The sequence below is a fragment of the Sceloporus occidentalis genome, unplaced genomic scaffold, assembly GCF_023333645.1.
Source record: "Sceloporus occidentalis isolate IW3139 unplaced genomic scaffold, rSceOcc1.0.p SCAF_6, whole genome shotgun sequence".
NCBI classification, from domain to species: domain Eukaryota; kingdom Metazoa; phylum Chordata; class Lepidosauria; order Squamata; family Phrynosomatidae; genus Sceloporus; species Sceloporus occidentalis.
The window spans coordinates 62,263,712-62,286,865 of record NW_028316986.1 but is presented as its reverse complement, the minus strand read 5'-3'; the positions used below and the strand labels follow the sequence as shown (position 1 = coordinate 62,286,865).

Sequence of the window (23,154 nt, the reverse complement as noted above, 5' to 3'; positions counted from 1 at the left end):
AAAGGTTAAATACAGAGACAGTGGGACAAAGCAGATGGGCCAAAAGGAATAACTAGAGGCCACTCTGTGACTGTGGCAACTGGACAGCCCACTCCTGAAGCAGGCTGACTCTGTGGTCCCAAATAGGCTGCCAGCAAGAGTGGCTTTTTGGCGCTTCTTTTTCCAGTGACTTCAGGTTGCCTTAGCCAGTCTCAGAGCAGCTTCCAGCCACTTCGGGGGCATAGCATTTAGATGATGCACACCCCCAAAGCATCCGGAAGCTGCCCATCTGTTTCAGGCCAGAGAGAGATTCTCTTTCTGAGACCTAGTTTCCTGCTCTGCTCTTCAGCCATCCTAGACTACTCTTCATGTCAATAAGAACATTAATTGTGTGTGTTTTAGTCTATAGTCCCTTAAGCTTAGCTACACCCCTCTAGCTCCACTTAGATATGTTAGGAGCAAACCCCCCTCTTTTACTTTGAGAAAGACCATGCATTGAATATGGACTGTTCTGTTGGTTTCTGCTGTTATCTTTTTCTGTCTTTTTAATAAAGAAATAATTGTTTTTGCTGCAAAATCAGGATATCTTTCTACCTCATTTTTAATTGAAGTCACTCTGATTAATTGTCCATTTTTAAAACCTTCACCCTGCAAGGTCCTGTTGAGAGTTAGTGCCTAGAGAGGTTTTCCCCACTGCCAACCTGTGAAACCACTGCACTGCTATTAACAATGGGATGACCTGAAGCAGGTTTACTGATTTTTTTTTCTTCTCAATAACTCTTCTCATCCCTTTCCTTTAATGAAAAACTCATATTTTCCCAATATTCTTTTTCACCTTCTCTTCTTTCTCTCACATTACTGTGATCCTCTTTACTCCTCTCCATCTTTCTCTTTAAATACAAATTAAAAAAAACATGCAAATCTTTTTTGCCTATATCCCTGAGGTTCCCATGTCAGATGCTCGCATAAGACAATGTACTTTTGCCTCATGTAACTTATGATTTGTTAATCTGAATGGAGTTCACCAGCCATGTGTGACAGTCCACTCAGAGTTCAACAAGCTACCTGTTTCTACTGCCTTTCTAGAACTAGAAAAAAAATGTGCGTGGCAGGGGATGGGTCTAGCCTATGACAGGCATCATGGACTTGGTAGACTAGAGTGACTGTACAATTTAGTGTTGCTCTTAATTAATTTTATTGAACACTCAAAATAAAATTAGTGCTATAGCTCCAAAATATAGATTGCTAGAGAGTCATGTGAGCAATTACATTGATTGCTTGTTGTTTTAGCTAGCTCTCTGGTCTATAATTTCCAACCAATTCACCCAGAGCTTCAAGTTCATTTTGAAACTTACCAGAAAAGACACTGGGAATCTTAGAAAGAAAGCTTTTGACTGTACGAATTGGAATCCCATTCTTCTCATCTTGCATACGGGCGATGACATCTTCCATCTGAATAAAAAAGAAACAAATGACATAAGAGGAGCCCTACTGGGTAAGCTCAAAGTCTGTCTTGCCCAGCATTTTGGTTCATAGGATGACCGGCGAAATGCTTCTGAGAAATCCACAAGCAAGACATAAGCTAAACAGTACTCCCACAGTCATGTTTACCAGTAACTGGTATTCAGTCATACTGTTTTCAGTACTGAGGTAATATATAGTCATTATGACTCATAGCTAGCGATATTCTTATCTTCCATCAATTTATTTAAATCCCTTCAAAACAACCTGGATTGGTGGCCATATTTATATTCAGTGGTAACCAGTGCCTTAGTGTTGCTGTATATACTGTGAAAATACTTCCTTTTGTTTGCCCTGACATCCCCACCATTTGGTTTAAGTGGATGACCTTAGGTGGGCTCTGCAGATAGCCTTCCTCATTAGACAAGCAACCACATTTCTAGGTGAGACATCTAAAAGCAGTGGGGGAAGGCGCGTAGTTCCTGAAAAGGATGCTAGAACCAGACCAGGAGAAATAAACAGTAGTGAAATTTTTTCCCTTGTCAGTCCATGCAGAGAGTTATTAACTTACCAAAATGGGATATATCATGAGATATCATGGAATGGATATTTCATGGAATGGTTGTAGTTGACCCATTAGCTTTCCTAGATTACTGCATTCCGTTTAAAGCACCTTAGCCCTGACAGATCATAGGTGTGTTTAATTTTAAAACCAGATCTTATCACATCAACCCATGGTCGGGTGAATATAGCCCGGACAAAGCCTGGATGTTAGCTGCACTTATTCTGTAGCTTTTCCAAGGATGGGAAAATCCCATTCTTGAAAGTTGCAGAATAAGCCTGGCTGGCATCTGGGTTGTATATAGGCTGCATTCACAAAGCCATAGGTGAATGCAATAAGATCTGGTTTTAAAATTAAACACACCTCTGACCTGTCAGGGTTAAGGTGCTTTAAATGGAATGCAATCATCTCCTTCATTTTGTGGATGTATCTCAGTCTCCACACAAATGTGAGAATCCATGTTCAGGGTTTTGAATCCAGAAGAATACCCAAACTCAACCAATATCTTTCAAAGAGAGTGTAGCTTCCTCAAGCAGAAATTGAATTTTCCCTTCCCTCATACACCTTTTGACTGGCCAAGAGCAAGGTTATCTTGTCTCAGTTAACCTTCAATCTATTCACAAATCCCAAGTCCATTATTGACACCAGATATTGGTTTACAACTAAAACAGTTTCCTCACATTTAGATGGAAAGGAGAAAGACAGTTGGCTGTCATTTAGATATTGCTGGCATGAAACCCTAAATCTCTAGACCACCTCTTTCAGAGGTTTCATATAAATGTTAAATGGCATGGAAGACAAGACAAGCCTTCCTCAAACGCACACATCTCATCTGCAAAGAATGTGGAAGAGGACTACTGGATACTGTGCCCCTGTTTTTCAATACCAAGAAATATGACAGCAGCAAATGGTTTCATAGAGGTCAGTCTTCTGTAAAAATAATTTCCAGTTCAGGATTGGCAGCCTTGTGTGTTTTAAGTACTCAGCTATGAAGCCACATACAACACAATTTGCACATGGTTCTTTTCCTCTCTCTCTCTCTCTCTGATGTATGTGTGTGTAAGGATACACAAATTAGTTTTCATTATTTCATTGGGGCAGTAAATTTATGTAGTAAAAAGATCCTTGGCCTTAAAAAATGCAGTATTGAAAAGTTCGGTTTGGCATTTCACTGGATAGCACTAATGTGATAGCCTGAAATATGAAAGAGTTTTAAAAACAGACATCAGGCTCCCCTGATGTCTGTGTGAATTAAGGAGAGAGCATGATCCTTGAAAAGGAAATTGTATGTAGTCTGTTGATGACAGTTCTCAGTTAATCCATTTCACATGAAATCATAGTCTGGAAAGCGGGGAGTTTACATCAAAAGCAGTCTTTTTTCAGTGTTCATTGATACACTGAAAAGAATGAAAGACTTTGAAATAAGATTTGTGTCTTTCAAGACAGTTCAAAGCATGCTGCATTGTAATTTTCAGGACAGTTGGCTTAGTTAGAAAGGTTTCCAAACTCCATTGTATACTGTTTTATGTGAATTTTGGACAAAGGCCACAGATGCTTGACCCATTTATGCTTTTCCCTCAAGACAAAGCTGTTTTCTCTTAAAATTGTGGTAAAAGGTAATGGCAAAATATGTATCACTTTGTTGTTTGGATTAAACTTTATTCAAAACAATTGTAAGGAAAGTGTGGTCACTGTGGGCTTCCACCTGCTTTCTGTTTCTCCAAGGCTTAGTCCAGATATCGCCAAGACCCTAAAACCTTTAAATATTAATCTGAGGGAGTGAAAAAACCCTCCTTTAAATAGTAAATTGCCAATCCTGGGTGGCAGTTTAATCTTTAAAACACACCCCTCCTCCACTAGACCTTCCAAACCAGTTGAAAATCAGCTGAAGGGGGGGGGGGGGAGGAAGCACAAATTGGAAACAGACTTTCAGTCACTTCCACACCAGAGCCAGCAGGATATATGTGCTGGGCTCTGGGATACCAGGATTTTAATCTCCACTCAGCCGCAAAAACCGAATGGGTGACCTTGGCAAGTCACAGTCTCAGTTTCAAAGGAAGGCACTGGTACACTTCCTCCAAATAAATTTTGCCAAGAAAACCCTACAATAGGGTTGTCATACCTCAAAGTTTACTAACAGTTACATAACAGCGATATTTTCAGCTGAGTCAATAGGAATTGGTAAGTGAACATTTATGCAAGTTTAATTGATTCAATGGGTCTAACCTAGTTGGGACCAGCAATCACATTTATAAACCATCATTTTCCTATTATTAACCTATGTAAGAATCAAGCACCCAGTCAAAGCACATTTTTGCTTTACAAATAATTTTTAAAGCTTGGGGGGTTCAATTCAGAACATCCTATAAACAAAAAGCAGAACAGATCCTCTACTGCTATGTCCCTCCCCACTCAAATCATGCTGCTTCATCTTCTAGCAGCTGCTTTCAATATATAGTGCATTCCATCCACATTTATTTATTGTGGAGTCACATTAATTGATTTATTGAATTTATTAGTCATCCTGTAATGTATTGTTCTCTGATAATTGCATAAGCGGAATCCCAACCACAGAAATGCATATATATGAAACCAAAATGGAACATAATGTTAAAACAGACAATTTAAAATAGAACAGAGGCTAAAACATGTATGAATAATTTTATTTCTTTCTAAAACATACTAGTTGCCTTACAGGAAATCTCAAGGTGAAAGGAAAAACTGTCCCATCTTTCTCTCTCTCAGTCTGTGTGTGTGTGTTAAAAAATCCTGTGTATGACAAGTAGCTAACACCTGGGGATTCCAACTCTTTAGGTGAAAATGTTGCAAACTGTCCGTCTTGTAGGTCTAGTTCTGTGTGAATTCAACAACAAAATGTGATGCTAATGTAATATTGCTGTTGTTCCTGGGAAAGAATGGGATTCTATTCTAGGGGGATTAGTGCACAACAAAATAAAGTGATTTACCACTCCCGAATGCAAGCCAAATTCAGGCTGCCCTCTGGTGTTATCGGACGGCTCTTGTCCCCAAAATCACCATCTGGGTACAGCCCAGCTCCAAAGTTGGTCTCTTAACTCGCTTTGGCAGCCAGAAAAATGGAAATTCTGACTAAATATCAGGAAGATTTTTCTGATGCTGGAGGCTGTTTCATGATTAAACTGACTCCCTCAAAAGGTAGTGCACACTCCTTCACTAGAATTTTTAAACAAAGGTTGCATAGCCACCTTTCAGAGTTATTTTAAATGTGGAATCCTCCACCTATTAAAAATTGTACTAGATAACCCTTTAGGTGCCTTTCAGATCTATGCACTGAGGTACTAGAGGGAGAAGAGCTGGCACGCTATCAGATTAGGTTCATCCAGTTATTTAATTTTTTAAATATCTTTGCCTGATGGATAGACCTGTGGTTTTACAAGCTCCCCCACAATTTGTTCTGCAGAAAAAAGGTTTTATCGCAATTTGGATTTTGGAATTTGTGTTATGATCTTTGTCTGTTCTTCTTCTTGCCATTCTCTTTTATGGGTCTTCTAAATTATATCCCTTTGTGTAAGTACTATGCAGATAACAGGGCATATTCACCCCTCTAATGCAGCATATCTTGTTTTCCTTGCTAATAAATTTCTCTCATCCTGCAAAATTGCATCATAGCATTCACAGAAACACACAGTCCTAAATACCTTTTGGTTCACAATTCTATTTCGATCATATAGAATATCTGTTTCTGCTGTTGCCTACTTTACATTCAGGGAAGATGTATTTCTTTCCACTGTAAACCACTATGTCCTCATATCTGAGAAAGTGGACTCCAAGTCACTCCTCCACCACTGTTCATACACATGGCCAAGGAGAATGTCATCTCTGTAATAGCTTAATTAGGGCAATACAATGAAATCCTATTCTAGTTTTGATCAAGTTGTCTAATCTGGGGAGTGCCAGCTGTTCTCTGGTACAGTCTCTTGCCTTCCTGATATGTCACTGTTTGCTTCTTAAACTCCAAAGTAAAGGATAAGCTCCTTTGCTTTGCCTCGGCATTTCGCCCCTTGCGCTCCATTTACCTCCTTATCTGTTTAAACCAGACTGGCTCTGACAATGCAGTAGAGCATTTTGAGTTTGAACATTTCTCTTCAAAAGGCAGCAAATCCTTCATGTGCATAAGGCACAAAATAGCTGCACAGATTATGAGGAAGAAAAGCTCTGTGCTGCAATGCATAAGCAACTTGCTGTTTTCAAAACAGAGCTACAGAAGAAATTACGTAAGCGAGAAATGTCCACATATATGTCAGAGGTACCGGGTGCTGACATCTACTGTCATTTTGAGATTTTAGGAGACCAATGAGAAATATGGGACATTTATTTACTAGTAAATTTGAAAGTATACCTTCAGTAAATGACCAAATTTAATTTCCATTTCCATCATTCTCTGCTGAGTGTTGACACTGATTAGCACAGACTGAAAAATAACCAGATTTATGAAAAAATTAATTGGTGTTCAAGACATTAGCCCTGTTCAGTTGATGAACAGCATCCCCTGAACAGATGGTGGCAAAACTGGTATTACTGCACTTTCTCAGAGCATGTATATCTCAGCATATCTACAGACTACTTCTCAGTGTTCAGGGGAAATAAATCCTTCCAGAATATTAATAGCATAAATAATTGGGTGTGGAGGTTGAACTCAAAGGGATACTGGGGAATTGTTTCTCAGTACAACCTGGCACATCTCTGTCAGAGGACAGGCTACTGTCTGTCCAGCAGAGCAGATTGAGAATCTAGCATTTTAGCCAAATCACAAAGGAGCTAAATAATGCATAGATGATACCTTTTAATAAAATCAGCCGAGTGCCCACATACAGGCTTTTATCATTAACTTAGGAAGGTATTATCTTAATAACTTCTTGGTGGAAAATCTCAGCTATAGCATGCGCACACTGCAACTTCATGAGGAAATTTACACCATGGGAAAAATAATTAAGTTATTTTTCAGACATTATACTGGAAGAGCAGAAATAAATAAATAAATAAATAAATGCCTGACTCATTCTTCTGTCACCATTGTTTGTGGTAATGTAAGTTATCCAAATTATTCAATTCAAATTCAGGCTAAACTCAATTTGCCATTGCAGAGTCTGCATTTCTTTCTTTCTTTCTCTCTTTCTCTCTCTCTTTCTTTTTCTTTTTCGCTCTGTTGCAGCTGTTCCTATAGTAATATTTGCAATGACTTTTGCTAATGTTCAGAATTCCACCAACACCAACAGAAAAAAACTGAGTTGGCAAACCACCACCATCACTGCCACCAGTAGTGTCCCTGCCCCTGGTACCCTGTGGGGAGTGGGGCTTCTGAGCAGGGGGTGAGGCTCCAGGCAGGGGCTGGACTTTCTGCCAAATGTCAAAAGGGTGTGTTTGCCTCTCCTTTGTTACTGCTGCCATAGCAGGCCACTCTCCTCAGAAGGGGAGACAGAAGGAGAGTAGCGCTGCAGAAGCAGGGTCAGGAAAAGTGCAGAGGAGGCATCTGCTGTAGCAGTCCTTGCCCCCCAGCTACGGTAGGGCCCAGCTGAGTGTTTTTCCTCTTCTGAGGTGTCACTCAGTTTGGGCCATACCACTGCACCACCACCCCAGTGACACTGATCATTGCCACTATAGTTTGAGTTTGGTGAGGCACTGGACCTCTCCAGCTGAGTATTCTAAGTACCTCCCCCTCAAAAAAGTGGCAGATCCCAGATTTCGTTAGAAGTTGCCACAGCAGTTAAAGTAAAATAATAATGCTATAACTATGATATGCCATATTTTTGGAGCCCTAAACATCAGATACTCCACTGATGACACAAATATTAGAAGGACAGTAACTTAGTAGTAAGGGAAGCAGAGGCTCAAGTGGTTAAGACACTGACTCTGTTGATTGCAAGATCAGCAGGTTGGCAGTTAGAGGCCCAGGTGCTGCATGATGGGGTTGAGCTCCTGTCACTAGTCCCAGCTTCTGCCAACCTAGCAGTTCAAAAGCATGCAAATGCAAGTAGATAAATAGGTACCACTTATCAGTGGGATGATAACAGAGTTCAGTGGAGTCATGCTGTCCACATGACTGCCAGAGCAGTCCTTGGACAATGCTGGCTCTTCAGCTTAGAAACAGAGATGGGCACCTCCCCCTACAGCCAGTTACAACTAGACATTCAGGTCAAGGGACTACCTTTACCTTTACTTTTCACTTAGTAGTGGAGCACTGTGGTGGTTTGCAATGAATACAAAAGATTCCAGGCTTATTTCCTAGCTTCTCCAGGTTGAGCTGCAAAAGATTCCTGCCTGAAACCCTGAAGAGCTGCTGTAGGTAGTATTGAGCCAGATGGATCAATGGTCCAATTTATGTGTGCCCTCCTGTGTTTGTCAATGAGAAATGTAGAATGTTATGGGCTGCATGTATGCTACCTATCAATCACTGGCTCAACTCAAAGCTTCTGTGACAGATATCATCTGAGCCCCAGTATTTTCCTACCAAGAGACAAACTTGTTCTTCTATTCTGCACTTTTACTGACATTTCACTGAAAAGGTCACTCCTGTTTATGTTTAGTTACAAATACTCAGCCAGGGCTGGCCCAAGACATTTTGCTGATTAAAGCCAAGAACAAGATGGCACTTCCTCTTCATTGCAATTGCAGAAGCCAGCTGTACCAGCTACTGAATCTTACTTCAAAACTGGCAGTGAAACAGTATCCTATAATACACTTAAATAGGGTCCTAGTACACCAGGCCTAGAGATCCCAAGACAAGTCCTATGGCACAGGCAAACAACTGTGGAATCCAGAAGGAACAGCAGTCGCCCCTCTCTTCAGCATCTGTTTCTTAAATTAATGTCTTAGCTTTGTCCTTTTTAAGTTATTGTAAGCTGCCTTGAATCCCATTTTGGGAGAAAGGCAGGATATAAATCCCATAAATAAATAAATAAATAAACAAACTGAAGTCTTTGAAAGCTCACACTGTCAATTTCTTTCTTTCAGTTAGTCTCAAGGGTGCTACAAGATCTCTCTACATACTGAATCTACAGACCAACATGACTATATCTTTGAAATAGATAAATAAACAAACTATTCTTATAGTCTAAGTAAGCAAACAGATGACGGATGTAGAGTTCCTGACTGTAATGCTGCATGGAGCAGATGGCACATTTAAATGCTCCCCCACCTACATCCTTCCTGCATATAGAAAATGAGGATGTTTGAAAGAAGACTAGACTAAGAGGTTTTCTCTTTGACATGCTCATATTTCAGAGGAAGAGATATTCTGGTATTTGGGGATTTGTTCAATGCATGATCCTTCTTTGGTGGTCTGAAATGAAATCACTTCATTATTTAGCTACACAGGTTGATCTAGTCCCTTCTTAGCCATGAAACTCACATGGGCCAGTAACTCTCTACAAGCCTTATATGGAGATTGGGAAAATAAATGTGGGGAAAAGAGGACCATACATGCCAGACTGAGATGAACGGCACAATGTGAACACAAGTAAATAGGCCCTCGTTCAGTTCTTGCTCAACAATGTCCTTTCCACACCTTCATATCATATCAAAAATTGATATATTTTCACTAACATCTTTTCACTTAAGTTGTAAGAATTTTATAACGGTTCTATATTATAAGGCATCTGTCACTAGTGTTCTGAAAAACATACTGTAATTTACTATAGCCACATAGCAATAAGATAACAATGCAGTGCAGATAAGAGCTTAATATAATCAAGAATATGATGACAGAAGTGAGCAAGCAGTAATCAATTTACCACATTTTCCTCCTCACAATGGGCCTTTCCATTAATTAGAACAATACCAGATAAATCAAGAGAATATCAAATTGGAATATGAAATCTGCTTGATGGAGAGAATGATTAAAAAAAAAAAAATGACAACACCTCAGTGTTTAAAAATTAACTTGAGCTAGTTATTGCAATCCAATGAGTGTCAACTATACCTAGATCTGGAAATCAGACCCAAATCCCATTATTAAAGAGAAGATTCCTTTAATAAACTTATCACTTTGGACTTGGATGGGAGTGTGCCATTGAATACTTACCACTGAAAACTTAGTAAACCAACACTTAATGTAAGTAGTAACTAATTACCAGATTTAGGCCAGGATTTTGAGGCCAATCTCTGCTATGAGCTTAATCAAGTAATTGTACCAAAGCTGCACAGACCACCGGCAGAACCAAGCAAACCCAATCCTACAATTGCACTTATTTATGCTTTTATTTTATTTTATGCTGTTTACCCCATCTTTAAGGACATAGGGGCTTTCCAAGCCAATTTATGTAAAGGAAAAGGGGAAAGGGGGGGGGGGGATATAGACGAGCTGAAATCATAAATGCTGTGAAATACAACACAATGTTTAAAAAACATCAGCACTTTCTACATAGTAAACTAACTAAATGGAGACTGGGATAACACTATTTTCAAAGTTATTTTTAAAATGTGCAATGGCTGAGCTTCCAAGGGAGTGAGGAGAAAACCATTTTTGGTGGCTACCAGTCTAACCACTATTACCAATGGATCAGACTAAAAAAATTCCCCATGTGTTTTCCTTCCCCCTCTCTTCCTCATCATTCTCCAACAGCTATAAAGTAGCAAAGTTCCTGACTCAGGTATCAAACTCTGTGTGTGTCTTCAGATCTCCTGTCAACTTATGGCAACCCATTAATTTCACAGGATTTTTAAGACAATTTCCTTCCTCTAAAATATAGCCTACAGCAATTGATATTCAATGGCTGTCTCCCATCCAAGTACTAACCAGGGCTGACCCTACTTAGCTTCCATTATCAAATGAGAGCTGGCAGTAGCATCACTGAGGGGAGGTCCAGGGGTGTTCAGACTGCACTGAGTGACTTCCCAGAAAAGGGGTGGCACTAGCTGAGCACACTCCATCCCTACCATGCACCATTTTACTCATGAGTAGAGAGCTGTGTGGCCGTGAGGGAGCATGTCCAGCACACACCACATCCCTTCCTGCTGTGTGCCATTTCACCCACAAGTAGAATGATGTGAGGCAGTGAGTGAGTGTACCCAGCATACCCTCCATGTGGAATTCTTCCCACTAGTAGACTAGCGCAAGGTAGCTAGGTAAGGGGGCATGCCCTTTTGGCCCTGCCCCCAGAAGCCCCATCCCCACACCATCTGACCCTCTGGGCAGTTGTGCCATTGGGAGATGGTGCTTTGGGGGGATTTAAGCCTGTAGAAACCAAGAGACTCCAGCCACTCACTCACTCACTCACTCACTCACTCACTCACTCCTTCCTTCCTTCCTTCCTTCCTTCCTTCCTTTTCCTTCTCTTCACTTTCTTCATTGTTTTGGGGAAAGTTAATAATGTATCCAGCTGTAAATGATATTATTAACTTCCTCCAAAACAGTAAAGAAAGAGAATGAGACAACAGCAGAAGAAGGAGCAAGGAAAGAGGGCATTTAAAAAGGAACCTGGTCTTGTTACTCATAACAATGATTAAAACAATTAACTGGTTTTGTCACTTGCTACACTCACCCTTTTCCCTTTAGTTTGCTTCCTTTTACTCACAAGGAAAGAAACCTTAGGAGTGATAAATCAATGGCACAAAACTTCAAAAGTTTCTGTCAACACACCTCTTAAAATGCCTTCAAAAGTAATTTTTTAAAAACAGCTAGGAGCTGTTACTCAGTACACTAATGAATTAAATAAGTTTGTTCTTGTTAACATTGCTTTTAAAATGTCATTTGCACAAAAACAATAATAAAAACCATAATTTTACAACAACAATTAACTTTGTTGCACAGCTATTACTCAGATTATAGATGACATGCTTTGCATGCCTAAGATCCCAGGTTCATTCTCTACTTTGTACAAACAGGATTTGGAAAGAGCTGCTTCTCTTCAGTGCAGACAGTATTGAACTAGATGTGCAGGTGATGTGTGTGAGTCAACTTTCACTATTCATTTTATTGGCTTGTTGTTTCATATATTTTTTTTTACTCTTACCATTTACCCGTAAGCAGTTCAGAGTGACACATATAGCATTTCCCCATGATCTAGGTACAGATCAAGCCTCGAGCTGCAGAGCTTAAAGATGGGAAAACATAGAGTGCTGTCAGCCATTGCAGGCCTAGCCCACTATGCTGTGCTACATACATTTCCTAGCCTTTCATTAATGCTACTACAGGAACTGTTAGACAAATGCTGCTATCTCTATTTGCTTGGCAACAGAAAGATACCAATAGTGGGGCCTTAAAATGGTTACGTATAAACTGTGGTTGCCCAGAGCAGCACTGAGAATGAACCAAGCAGCTTAAAACCACACCAGCATAAGGGATGCAGATACAGATAGTAAGCGATGGACATATCAGTTGGCCTAAGTACAGTTTTCCTTCAGCAAACTCGTAAGAGATGGTGAGCTTGTCTTTTCTTATTATTATTATTATTATTATTATTTATTTAATTTTATTTATTTATTTGTATCCCACCTTTCTCTCCCAGCTGGATGCAAGGTAGATTTCAACATAATTTTAAAAGATTGCAATAAAATCCACACTAATTATAAATAGGCAGTAAAACTTTAAGACCACTCAATTTCTACAAAGTGCAAAAGATTAGGCACAATCCTAAAATATACCAAGCTAGCTGCAAATTCAAAGCCATTGCTATTCCATCTTTTCATATGTGAAAACCCACTCCCAGACTAGCTGGAGTGAAACTGAGGACCTTGCTGTGTAAGAATTCATAAAATATTAGCAAATCTATGGTAAACTGGGGACAAACACTATTTTGCCAAAGTCTTAAATAGACATCATCATCTTCACACTGTAATGATGTGAAGGCATAGCCTATTCCATAAATGCTGGAAGGGCTTGGACACATGCCCTTGAAAGATTCTTTTAGGGATTTGGCTGTTGTGGGCCCTGTTAGCAAGCAGGCCACAAAGTAATACTGTGACCAGCATCTCTATTCTGGCAAGAGAAGGCAGAACAGGAGAAAGGAACGATGTGAAAGCAGAAAATATTGTCTAGAGAAGCCCTAAGCCCTACAATTAGAAAGAATTAGGTGACTGCCCCAAACATACTATGAGTGTCTTGAAAGGGCACCCTTGTTAACCTGTAATTTGTTGCAATATTTGTGCTACCAAGGATAGTAGAGATGCTTATGGGATTCTTTTGCCTTATGCACAGAAACAGCTTGGCTGTTTTGCTTGGTACTTACACAGTTTGAGTTCAGTAAGTCGGGGTTTTCTGCTTACAGTTCTGAGTCTGGTAGTAAACTGTCTTGGGCTAGTCCCTGATCCTTGAGTTGCTCCACAGACAACCTCTCTCCATTGTGTTGCCTTTCTGCTTCAGACAAATCTTTCTTGGTGGACAAACATTGTCTCTTGCTCTCTTAAAGTCTTATCACACTAGGCTTTTTTCCTGCTCAATTAGCATTGTTTTCAAAAGCGCTATGCAATTGGGACTGCTCTCTCCCTTACATGCCTTCATAATCTTTCTGGCATGGCAGCCTTCAGTCATACTATAACCTTATAACATGCAGCACTTGGCACTGCCCACCCAATATTGCCCTTTTTCTTAGTATGACACACACAAACCCTACCTCAGAAATATAAATTAAAAACAGTCTTACGTTTTAAAGCCCTTTTTTCCCCTTGTGGGGATGTATGAACTTCCTTATTCAGGATAGATTTAATTAATCACTAGCAGATGAAAGCTATCAACTAAATAAGTGATTAATCTGTCATCAATTAATCAAGTCTACTCAAGAAATGGCAGAATAATAAAATGAATGTTTTAATTGGAAGTCTCTTTTCTGCTTACATTTTAAGGTATGTGTGAGAGAGCAAGGGAGAGAGAGGGAGAATGAGAGAGAGTGAGGCCCCATACAGACAGGCCAAAATAAAGCTGCTTCGGGTCACTTTGGAGGTATGCTATTTAAATGATGCATGTGTTCTAAGAGTCTGGAAGCTGCACCAAAGGTGTGCCCCAGTCCTTATGGGGTCTGAGTGATAGAGAATGAGAGAGATACTTGGAAACTGAGCTTCTCTACTGGAAAAGGAGGCAGGAGGGCAGTGAGCAAATTTTCCCTTCTTGGCTTTCATCCTTTCTCCTTCTTCCCAATTACTGGTAAGCAATGGCCACTTAAGCCACATCCACAGAATGCCCACACACTGACTACTCAAAATCAACATAAAAGTGCACTTGAACTTTCACACAGGAAACTGTAGCACAATAGAAGTGGGAAAGGAGGCCATTAACAGATTGTGTGTGTGTGTGTGTGTTAATAAAAAGAAATGGTTTCCAAACTATCTCCCATGGGAGAATAACAGAAGAGCAGAAGCATTTTGCAATAAGGCTGAGGCAATAACAGTACTAATGTGTCACCATGATGATATAATGTCATGGTGCGATAAGGATACAGTTCTCCTTCTGAATTCATAGCACCTTCTAGTTTTCTGCCAGTTGCCAAGACTGCTCTTGGGCTAGCCGGGAAAAGATGCACATCACTTCACATGGAGTGCCCTAATCTTCATCTCCTCCCACATTGCTATTACAAAGCATATGTGTCCAACAAGAAAAGGAGTACATAGGAAAATGGAAGGTCTGCCTCTTCATCCTCCCATGTAATCTTTATATGTCTTCCGCTGCCCCATTGGTGAGAGAAAAAAATGGCTTTGCCTCCTGTGCTAGATTTGCAATTTGGAGTTGACAAGTTCTTGCTCCCTTGTCCTATAGGTTTAGCACTAGAAAACCTCCTAGCATCCTAGGAGAGATTCAGCATTCAGGGCAGCTTTTTCCCTACTCCACCCAGTTTCCATTTTCCTTTCATTTGACTATATTTTAAGAATTCCCTGCAGTGATAATAGTCACATTGCAAAGGAAACCTTTCAAATACATGTGAACAAAAAAGTCATGTGAACATTTTCCAGGTTCATGGAGCTTGTGTGAGAGCAATTTGAGCAGAAGTTACATGTTCTGCAACCTGCTCAGCATATGTTTTGAACTAACTACATGTTTGATCTGGGTTTAGTTGTATGACTTCTGCCAAAAAAAAAAAAAAGAAAAGAAAAAGAAAGAAAGGCCAGTTCACCAATCAAATACAGATATCGTAAAATGACAGTATCGATTAGCTTTTAAACATTTAATTATAAAACAAACAAGTTAAATGTCATGAAGCAGATCTTTTTCTGACCTGGCAGCTAACAAAAATTTATGTAAGCAGAAATTCAGATTCCATAAATCTTGCTTTTTTCCCTCTAAATCTATGGGGACAAGCAAAGCAGTTATAGAATTTGTTTTAAATGGCTTGGACCCAGACTTTACTCCCAGCATTTGGAGTGAAGTTTGGGAAGAGATATGTGCATTTTTTGGGAAGAATGATATGCAGTTCTTTTCTGATGTGCATTTGCAAATTTCTTTGCAAGTTCAGTAGAGAGAACTTGAAAACCAAATGTAGATGGAAGCATGACTGACAGATTCACCCATCCAAGCAAAGAGCTTTGTGTGCTTCTGTCTGGTTTGTGTCTGTGACTTCAACCATTTAGTGCTGAATTAATAATAACAATTTTATTTGTATTTTTCTGCCTCTCCCTGCAGATTGAGGTGGGGTTACATCAATAAAATAACACAGTACAGATATAAAATACAATTAATAAAACACTGACATTATTATTAGTTCAATAAAATAGCTAAAACATCTAGAACATCTAAAACATCTAGGAAATATACATCATAACCAGAAGTGAAGCATTTTATGTTAAAGATCTCCTATAAGATGTAAAGTCGAAGGCTTTCATGGCTGGCATCCATAGTTTTTAATGGGTTTTTCGGGCTATGTGGCCATGTTCTAGCATAGTTTCTTTCTGACGTTTCGCCAGCATCTGTAGCTGGCATCTTCAGAGAATACACCCAATTTTTCCAGGCAAAGCATTCTCCGAAGATGCCAGCCACAGATGCTGGTGAAATGTCAGAAAGAAACTCTGCTAGAACATGGTCACATAGCCCAAAAAACCCACAAAATACTATCTCCTATAAGAGGTCAGATGGATAAGCTCACCGGAAGAGATCCGTCTTATGTGCCTTCTTAAAGACATCTAAGGTGCTGATAAGAAAGATCTCTTCCAGTAGGCTATTCCATAGATTGGGGGCTGCAGCTGTAAGCAATCTTTAGATATTGTCTCTTCTTTTTCTGACTATATCTTCTTTAACAACTATATGACAGGTAGGTATAACATGAACCTATTGAATCTGACTACTGCAGACTAATGCATATGTTTTTGACAAGAACTTGCCAAAATTTACACATTTTATGAAAATTTTAATAAAAAGAACTTGGGGTATAAAAAATTCTATGTCGGAGAAAGTGTAACTGATAGATTTGTGCAGCCTTAGTGGAATTCACGCATTCAGGCAGAAAGGGAAGGAAACCATTCTATGGCCTTGTACAGACTGCCATAAAGCAGCAGTCTGGGGCCGATTTTAGTGCAGTGCCAAGATGTGCGGGTCCACTGCACCATGCTTGAGTCATCATAGCGGCCCCCATGTGGACGGGAGGCCGCCATGATGGTGCCGCTGCCTCGCGGTAGGGCTCAGGACCATGGGGTTGCTCTGCAATCCTAAGCCCTACATCAAGGTGGTGGTGCCATCATGGCGGCCTCCCACCCACATGGGGCCGCCATGATGATGCAAGCATGGTGCAGTGTCCGCATGTCATGGCATCCATCGCATGTGCCAAAAAGAACCCGCTTTTAGTGGATTCTTTTTGGTGCGGAGGAAAGCCATGCGGTTTGGCTGCTGTGTCGTCCCTCAGGGGCAAAAACACGTGCCTCCAGCATGCCCTTTCAGGGCGGTCTGTTGAGCCCCTATGTTCCCTGCATGGGCATCAGCCGTTGTACCTTCTCAAAGTTTACTCCGAAGTTACCAGAGCATGTGGGAAGGAAAACTGTGGACTCTAAAAGAGGGGAAATCAGCAAAGGCCACTTCCATCTTTTTGCAAATGAGACCCCTCCCCTGGATCAAAAGCCTCATGTGGAGACAAACAATCTTTTCAAAATTTTATTCCAATACAATGAAATTAAACAAAAGATGTTTGGACATTATGAAAGACAGAGGACATGTGTTTGGTGCTGTTTAGGACAAGAGTGGAGGCTTCTCCCACTTTGTGGACCCTGGCTTAAATTAATTTGTTAAATATTTGTTAATTTGTAAATAAGTATTGATCTGCCAATTTCCCAGTGCCTCTGTGAGTTTACTTGTTTTGAGACTAACATTTTGATTTAGGCCCCTGATTCCTACAGGAGTAAGGAAAGTCCTCACCCTAGCTTTATTAATAACACTTTGATGCTGTTTAGTGCATTTATTTTGTTATTATTATGTTCCTTCCAAGTTGACCTCATCTTATGGCAAGACTGATTCAGCGGGGGTTTGCCATTGCCTTTTTCGGAGGCCAAAAGGGTATGATTTGTCCTAATTCCCCAGTAGTTTCCATGTGTGAATGAAGGTTTGAATCCTGGTCTCCTGGAATCCTAGCCCAACATTCAAACCACTGCACCACACTGCCTTATCAATAAAATCAGGGTGCTGTGTAGCAGACCTATAACTATTTTTGGCTTCATTGGCTATTTGGCAGTTTTCCTCAGGCAAAAAAATTTGTGGCAGCTGTCAGCCACCCACGTGAATGGCACCTGATCCCTAAGTGAACATTTTTCCCAGTGATATTTCATATTTGACTCAGAAATCCTTTACACCAAGAAAGTATTTTTCTTTGATTCTCCAGAAATGTTCTCCCCAACAATTTTTGTTAAATGTCCTGAAAACAATGGGGAATGGAAAATATGCCTCCCCAACATAAAGGAGAGTTGTACATATGCTTTCCTCTGGTTGCATCCCTACCTTATGGCCAGCCATTCAAATGGATATTCTTCTGTGCACTGTGAACATGTTATCACTTGATTCAAGGGCCTGCAGTGTATTTAAAGATCAGAGAAGTCTTCTTTATCATCTCCAAAGGACCAGGGGGGATTTGATTTTGATTTTGATCATTAGCAAAGCTGAGTATTCATTCCCATACTCTCACTCTAGCACTCTGACATCAGTGTGACATCTCCCTGAGTTTTAATTGGAATATTTGAGGTGGTTCATCTGAGTTATCCCATCAGTGCAAGTGTCTAGATTTAGTCAAACACATGCTGGGGATTTGTTGCACAAATTAATCCTTGGCCAGTGTCAATATGATGTAATTTGTGCGAAGGATATCATAATAGCTGGCAATGCTTAGAAGTTGCTTTCCCATGTATTTTCCACTCTCTCTGTGTGAATTTTTCTTATTAAATGTACAATAACTTACATACAGCAAAAAAAAGTTATTAAAAGCCCACCCCTCTCAACTAAGATCTCGTGTATATGATAGTCTATGTCCACTTGGGAATTTCTCATGCTGCAAGCTCTGTGCTAGAACATTAAATTGTAAGAACAAAATACAGTAGCCTAAATACAATTGCTAACACCACTAATATCAACCCTATTGGGATTTACATTAATCCCAATAGGGTTATGTTGGTGTTCAGTGATTGTTCCATCGTTTTACTTTAGTTGGAGCAAGCAATTAGATTTAGGCCAGTATTTTATCAAATGAGGACTCATGTCAGGAAAACCCCAAGCAGACAGTTCTAGCTGAGCCAACTCTGCAATTTTCACTTCTGTAGCTTAAGATTTTTATTTTATTTTATTTTGCTTGGTTTCCTTTTTAAACTGAAGGCCTTGGTTAGCCAGAGCCTAATCAAGTAATATTAAGATGACTTGAGTATAATCAGAATATCTATCACCAGTGTAGGGCAAAAGTCACATCTGCTGATTTGCACACTGGAAAATTAGAAGACTCTATAAAGATCAGGCCAAAAAAAGTGATGATTGATGCTTTGCTAAATCATGTGTGTATGAACTACTGAAACATCTGACTGCAAGAGAGAAGATTTTGTGCACTCTAAGCAAAATGACCAACTCTCAAGATTTTGCTTACAGTAATACCTTTAAGAATATATCATAATGATTCAAATGTTGGTATTGTCACTTGATACAATCAAGGGGCTTAAAGGGAGGACTTAATTTCTTTTCAAAATGGTTATATATGCGTGTTTGGTGTTTTTCTGTTCTTTGGCGATTGCTCTATTGCTGTTCTCTAATGTTCTTTGGGGACTGCTCTATTCAGACTGGGATTTCCATACCAGCACAGCTTCCTTTGTTGTTCTGTGCCTTCGAGTCAACTCTGACTTATGGCAACCCTATCCTCAGGTTTTCTTGAAAAGATTTATTCAGAGGAGGCTTGCTATTGCCTTTGCTGAAGGCTGAGTGAAAGTGATTTGCCCAAAATCTCCTACTCAGTTTCTGAGTGGGGATTCAAACGCTGGTTTACTGGTGTAGTGCAAGGCTAGGAGCAAATGGAGGGGGGAAAGAGGCTTACACACAGAGTTTCCCAACTGCACTGCCAGCTCCCACATCAGCCCAACAACTGACATACAATACAGCCCACATCATCTCCCTCCCACTGCAAGGAAGGACCTGCTAAAATGGAACATTCACAGCTACAAGCCATACTGTCATTTTTTTCTGCGCCATGCATATACACAAAGCACATCCATGCCCTGCCAGCAACCACTAATCACCTCCCTTGCCCTGCCCAGCCACTAGCCTATTCAACCAACTGCACTAGCGGCTATTTGATCACAAAATTGACTGAATACCCACAGGGCACATCAGTGCAACCAGTGACACACTGGCACAACATGAACATGGAGACCCTGATGTACATACCCCTTTTCTTCTCCCCTTCCCTTCCCCCCATGATTCCCTGCTGTATTGGCCAGTTTGTAATGTTTTTATTAAATCCATTGTATTGTTGATATTGTATTGTCATCATTTTGCTTCATGAGCCATGCAATGGATCAATGGTGCAGCTGAAAACTTTTGCCTGTATACGATTGATTTCCAGGTGGGCAACAAAAAATGTGGCTAGCAGTAGTACCTGTGGCTCACATGGCCTATGGTACTTACTCCTCACTGCTTTCACTGGCTGCCTGGCCCCTTTCCTATCTCCACACTGGGCTGCAATGTGCACACTGGTGTGATAGTTCACACTTTCTGACTTGAACTAGAGGAAACTGGGAAGTTTTTTGCTATGGTGTTAAGCCCTTTAGTGTGGCTTGGGTCCATTTTCCTCCCATTTCAGTAACGTGTGTCATCTAAACAGGTAGGTTTCAAAACAGAATGAGGCCATTTCTTTTAGCCTGTTTGAGGTTTCATAGATTTTAGTCCACTTATCAGTGCATCAGAGGGAGTAAAATTAACAAAAGTTCAGGAGTGAAACTTCAGGCCAAGAGAAAGTTTCAAATGTGCTGCTAGATTCCTTCTTCCCTTCTCCCCTTTCCTTTTTCCACAGAAATGACTACTTCCTTGAAAGCTACTGATTCTGTAAGAGTCTGGACTTTTAATTACTTTTATTTACCTATCTTTCTTGATTCTACATGTATATTTGCTCCTTAGTCAGCAGTTTAAAAGCTTAACCTTAATTAGTAGACAAGGAAAAGTTTTTCTCCAAATCACTTCTGGTGACCATTTATTTTAAATCTTAACAGTCTAATGATCCATTTAGAGACCAGGGTTGGGCTAACCATGAGGCTATAACATTGATGACACCCCACTATCTGCACTTGAAAAATGAATTAAACCATACTTTCTCTTATGCCTTGGGAAAGTCTGTTTCTTCACTGCATCATTCTACACCTAACTCAGGTATTTTTATACTTATTCTCCCTCTCTTGGAATTTGTTCATCACTTTTCTGGAATCTGTATTTCACTTCCCAAACTATACTATCATGTTTTGTTTTATGTAGCCTGGGATTTATTTCTGTCTCAATAAATTCAAAACTGAGAATTCAACACATAAGAAGGATATGCAACATAATGTATGGCAAGAATCAGACAGCCCCTTTGGGGCGGCCTGCACCCACCCCTTTCCCCGACCAATCAGCGGCAGCCCCAGAGGCCCCGATCCACCACTTTTCCAGGCCTCGGGGAAGCGGCAAAATGCCGCTTCCCCGTGGCCTGGAAAGGGGTGTCCTTGGCTTCATGCTTGAAGAACACCCCGACAGTGGCGAGGAAAGGCCGCGCCAGTGATATATGCAGCAAAAGGAGCTCCTTTCAGCACCGCTAAAAGGGCGCCACAAGTGCCCTTCAGTGGTGCTAAGATGTAACGGCTGCGCCTTACCGTGCCATTTGGAACGTGACACGGCCGTTATGTCAAAATGCCACCATTTTGACGCACCATCACGTGCTAGGGGTGAGGCCGGTATGGGTGCTGCATCCTTGGCCAACCCCTAGCATGTGACGGGGGTGGCAAAAAGGCCCATTTAAATCGGGCCTATGTAACTTTAAAACCCCATGATTATATCAGTTTAAGATATTACAGTAAATCAGGCTGAATGGAAGCATTAAGACTGAAAAATGCATGCATTAATATAAGCTGACCATATGTCCACCCCCCCCACCCCAAACAAGAATCTGCTGAAGCTGCATCTGTAAAATACATGTTTACATAGATAAAGCAGTAAGCTGTAGGATCCCGACCACCATTGTGGTCTTAATAATTAAAATATCTCTATTTTTTTTTTAATAAAAGGGAAAGCAGAAGTGTAGGGATCTCAGTCATATCTGCAGTATTAACCATGCAGTGCAGCTCTATACATTTTGACTCAAAAGTAAACTCTATTTTTCTCAATGGACTTTACTTTACAGGTATGTAGGTGTACATTTGCATATTTAGAATTGGAGATAGCTTGTGCCTCTCAAATCAAGGGGATTCCACTCTGGGGTTTATCCCAAATCTTAAAGGAGAGAGAGATATATAAGAGGTGAACCTATTTTGGAATAGGGTTTGGGATTTGGAAAGGTTCTTTAAACATTAATTTTAAAACCTGGAGCAGATACACTACCCCACTGGTTCAGGAGATATCACTGTTTGGCATGCTGTGATCAGACATAGTTTCCAGGCACAATGCAAAGTGCTGGTTATGACTTATAAAGCCCTACACAGCTTAGGTCCAAATTATTTGAGAGACCGTATCTCCCCATATGAACCTGCTAGAGCCCTAAAATCTTCCAGGAAAGACTTTCTATTGGTCCTGCCACCTTCACAGGCTTGCCTGGTGAGGACACGAGAGAGAGCCTTCTTGGTGGCTGCTCCTGACCTCTGGAATGCCCTTCTGCGAGAAGCAAGACTGGTCTCATCTTTGCTTGTCTTTTGTTGGCAAGAAAAAACAGCTCTATTCAAGCAGGGGTTCCATGTATAATCATGAGGTGGCTTGGGTGTTTGTTACATAGGATGGATAACATGGTTTTAGTGTGGTTTAAATGTCTGTAATTTTATACTGTTTTTAGACAATATTTTAATTGTTTTATGTTTTTAGATTTTATTTGTGAGCTGCCTTGGGTCCCTACGGGGAGAAATTCTGGATAGAAATAAAATAATGATTAAATATAACAAAATGTGGTTTTTTTTCAACATTTGTAGCATTAAAACAGCATTTATTTAAATAATTGAGTTTTATTCCAGAATTTACTCTAGAGATCTGTGTAAGTAGGTTCTTAATAATGCACATTCTTAGGAAATGGCCTTTGGGTTGTATTTATTTATTTGTTTGTTTATTTATTTATTTATATCCCACTCTTTTCCCAGTACTGGGACTCAGAGCGGCTTCACAGCAATTAAAAAACAAACAAACAGAAAGTACAATTAAAACATTTTAAAAATAAATAGATAAATGACATGCATTAAACAGAATGATTAAACTAGTCCAACATTCCTGCCTGTTCTTATAGTGATTCCTTAAATGCCTGTTTGAACAGGTAGGTCTTCACCTGCCGTCGGAAAGCCATCAAGGAGGGAGCCGTTCTTATCTCCCTGGGCAGGGAGTTCCAGAGTCTAGGGGCAGCCACTGAGAAGGCCCTCTCTCGTGTCACCACCAAACGTGTTTGTGAAGGTGTTGGGATGGAGAGAAGGGTTTCTCCAGAGAATCTCAGAGTCCGGGCAGGTTCATACCAGGAGAAACGGTCTGCCAAATAATGTGGACCTGAGCCATGTAGGGCTTTGAATAGCACCTTAACTATACA

The 23,154-nt window shown here is 40.3% G+C and overlaps 1 protein-coding gene across 11 annotated transcripts in view; it reads right to left on the bottom strand.

Moving 5' to 3' along the window:
* RGS7 (regulator of G protein signaling 7) overlaps positions 1–23,154 on the bottom strand; it is a 229,671-nt gene that overhangs the window by 121,338 nt on the left and 85,179 nt on the right. For all 11 annotated transcript variants that reach the window (XM_089529835.1, XM_089529839.1, XM_089529836.1 and 8 more), the window contains exon 3: positions 1,335–1,431. In XM_089529835.1, coding sequence (XP_089385961.1) covers positions 1,335–1,431 — 97 coding nt within the window. The remainder of the gene's footprint in view (positions 1–1,334; positions 1,432–23,154) is intronic.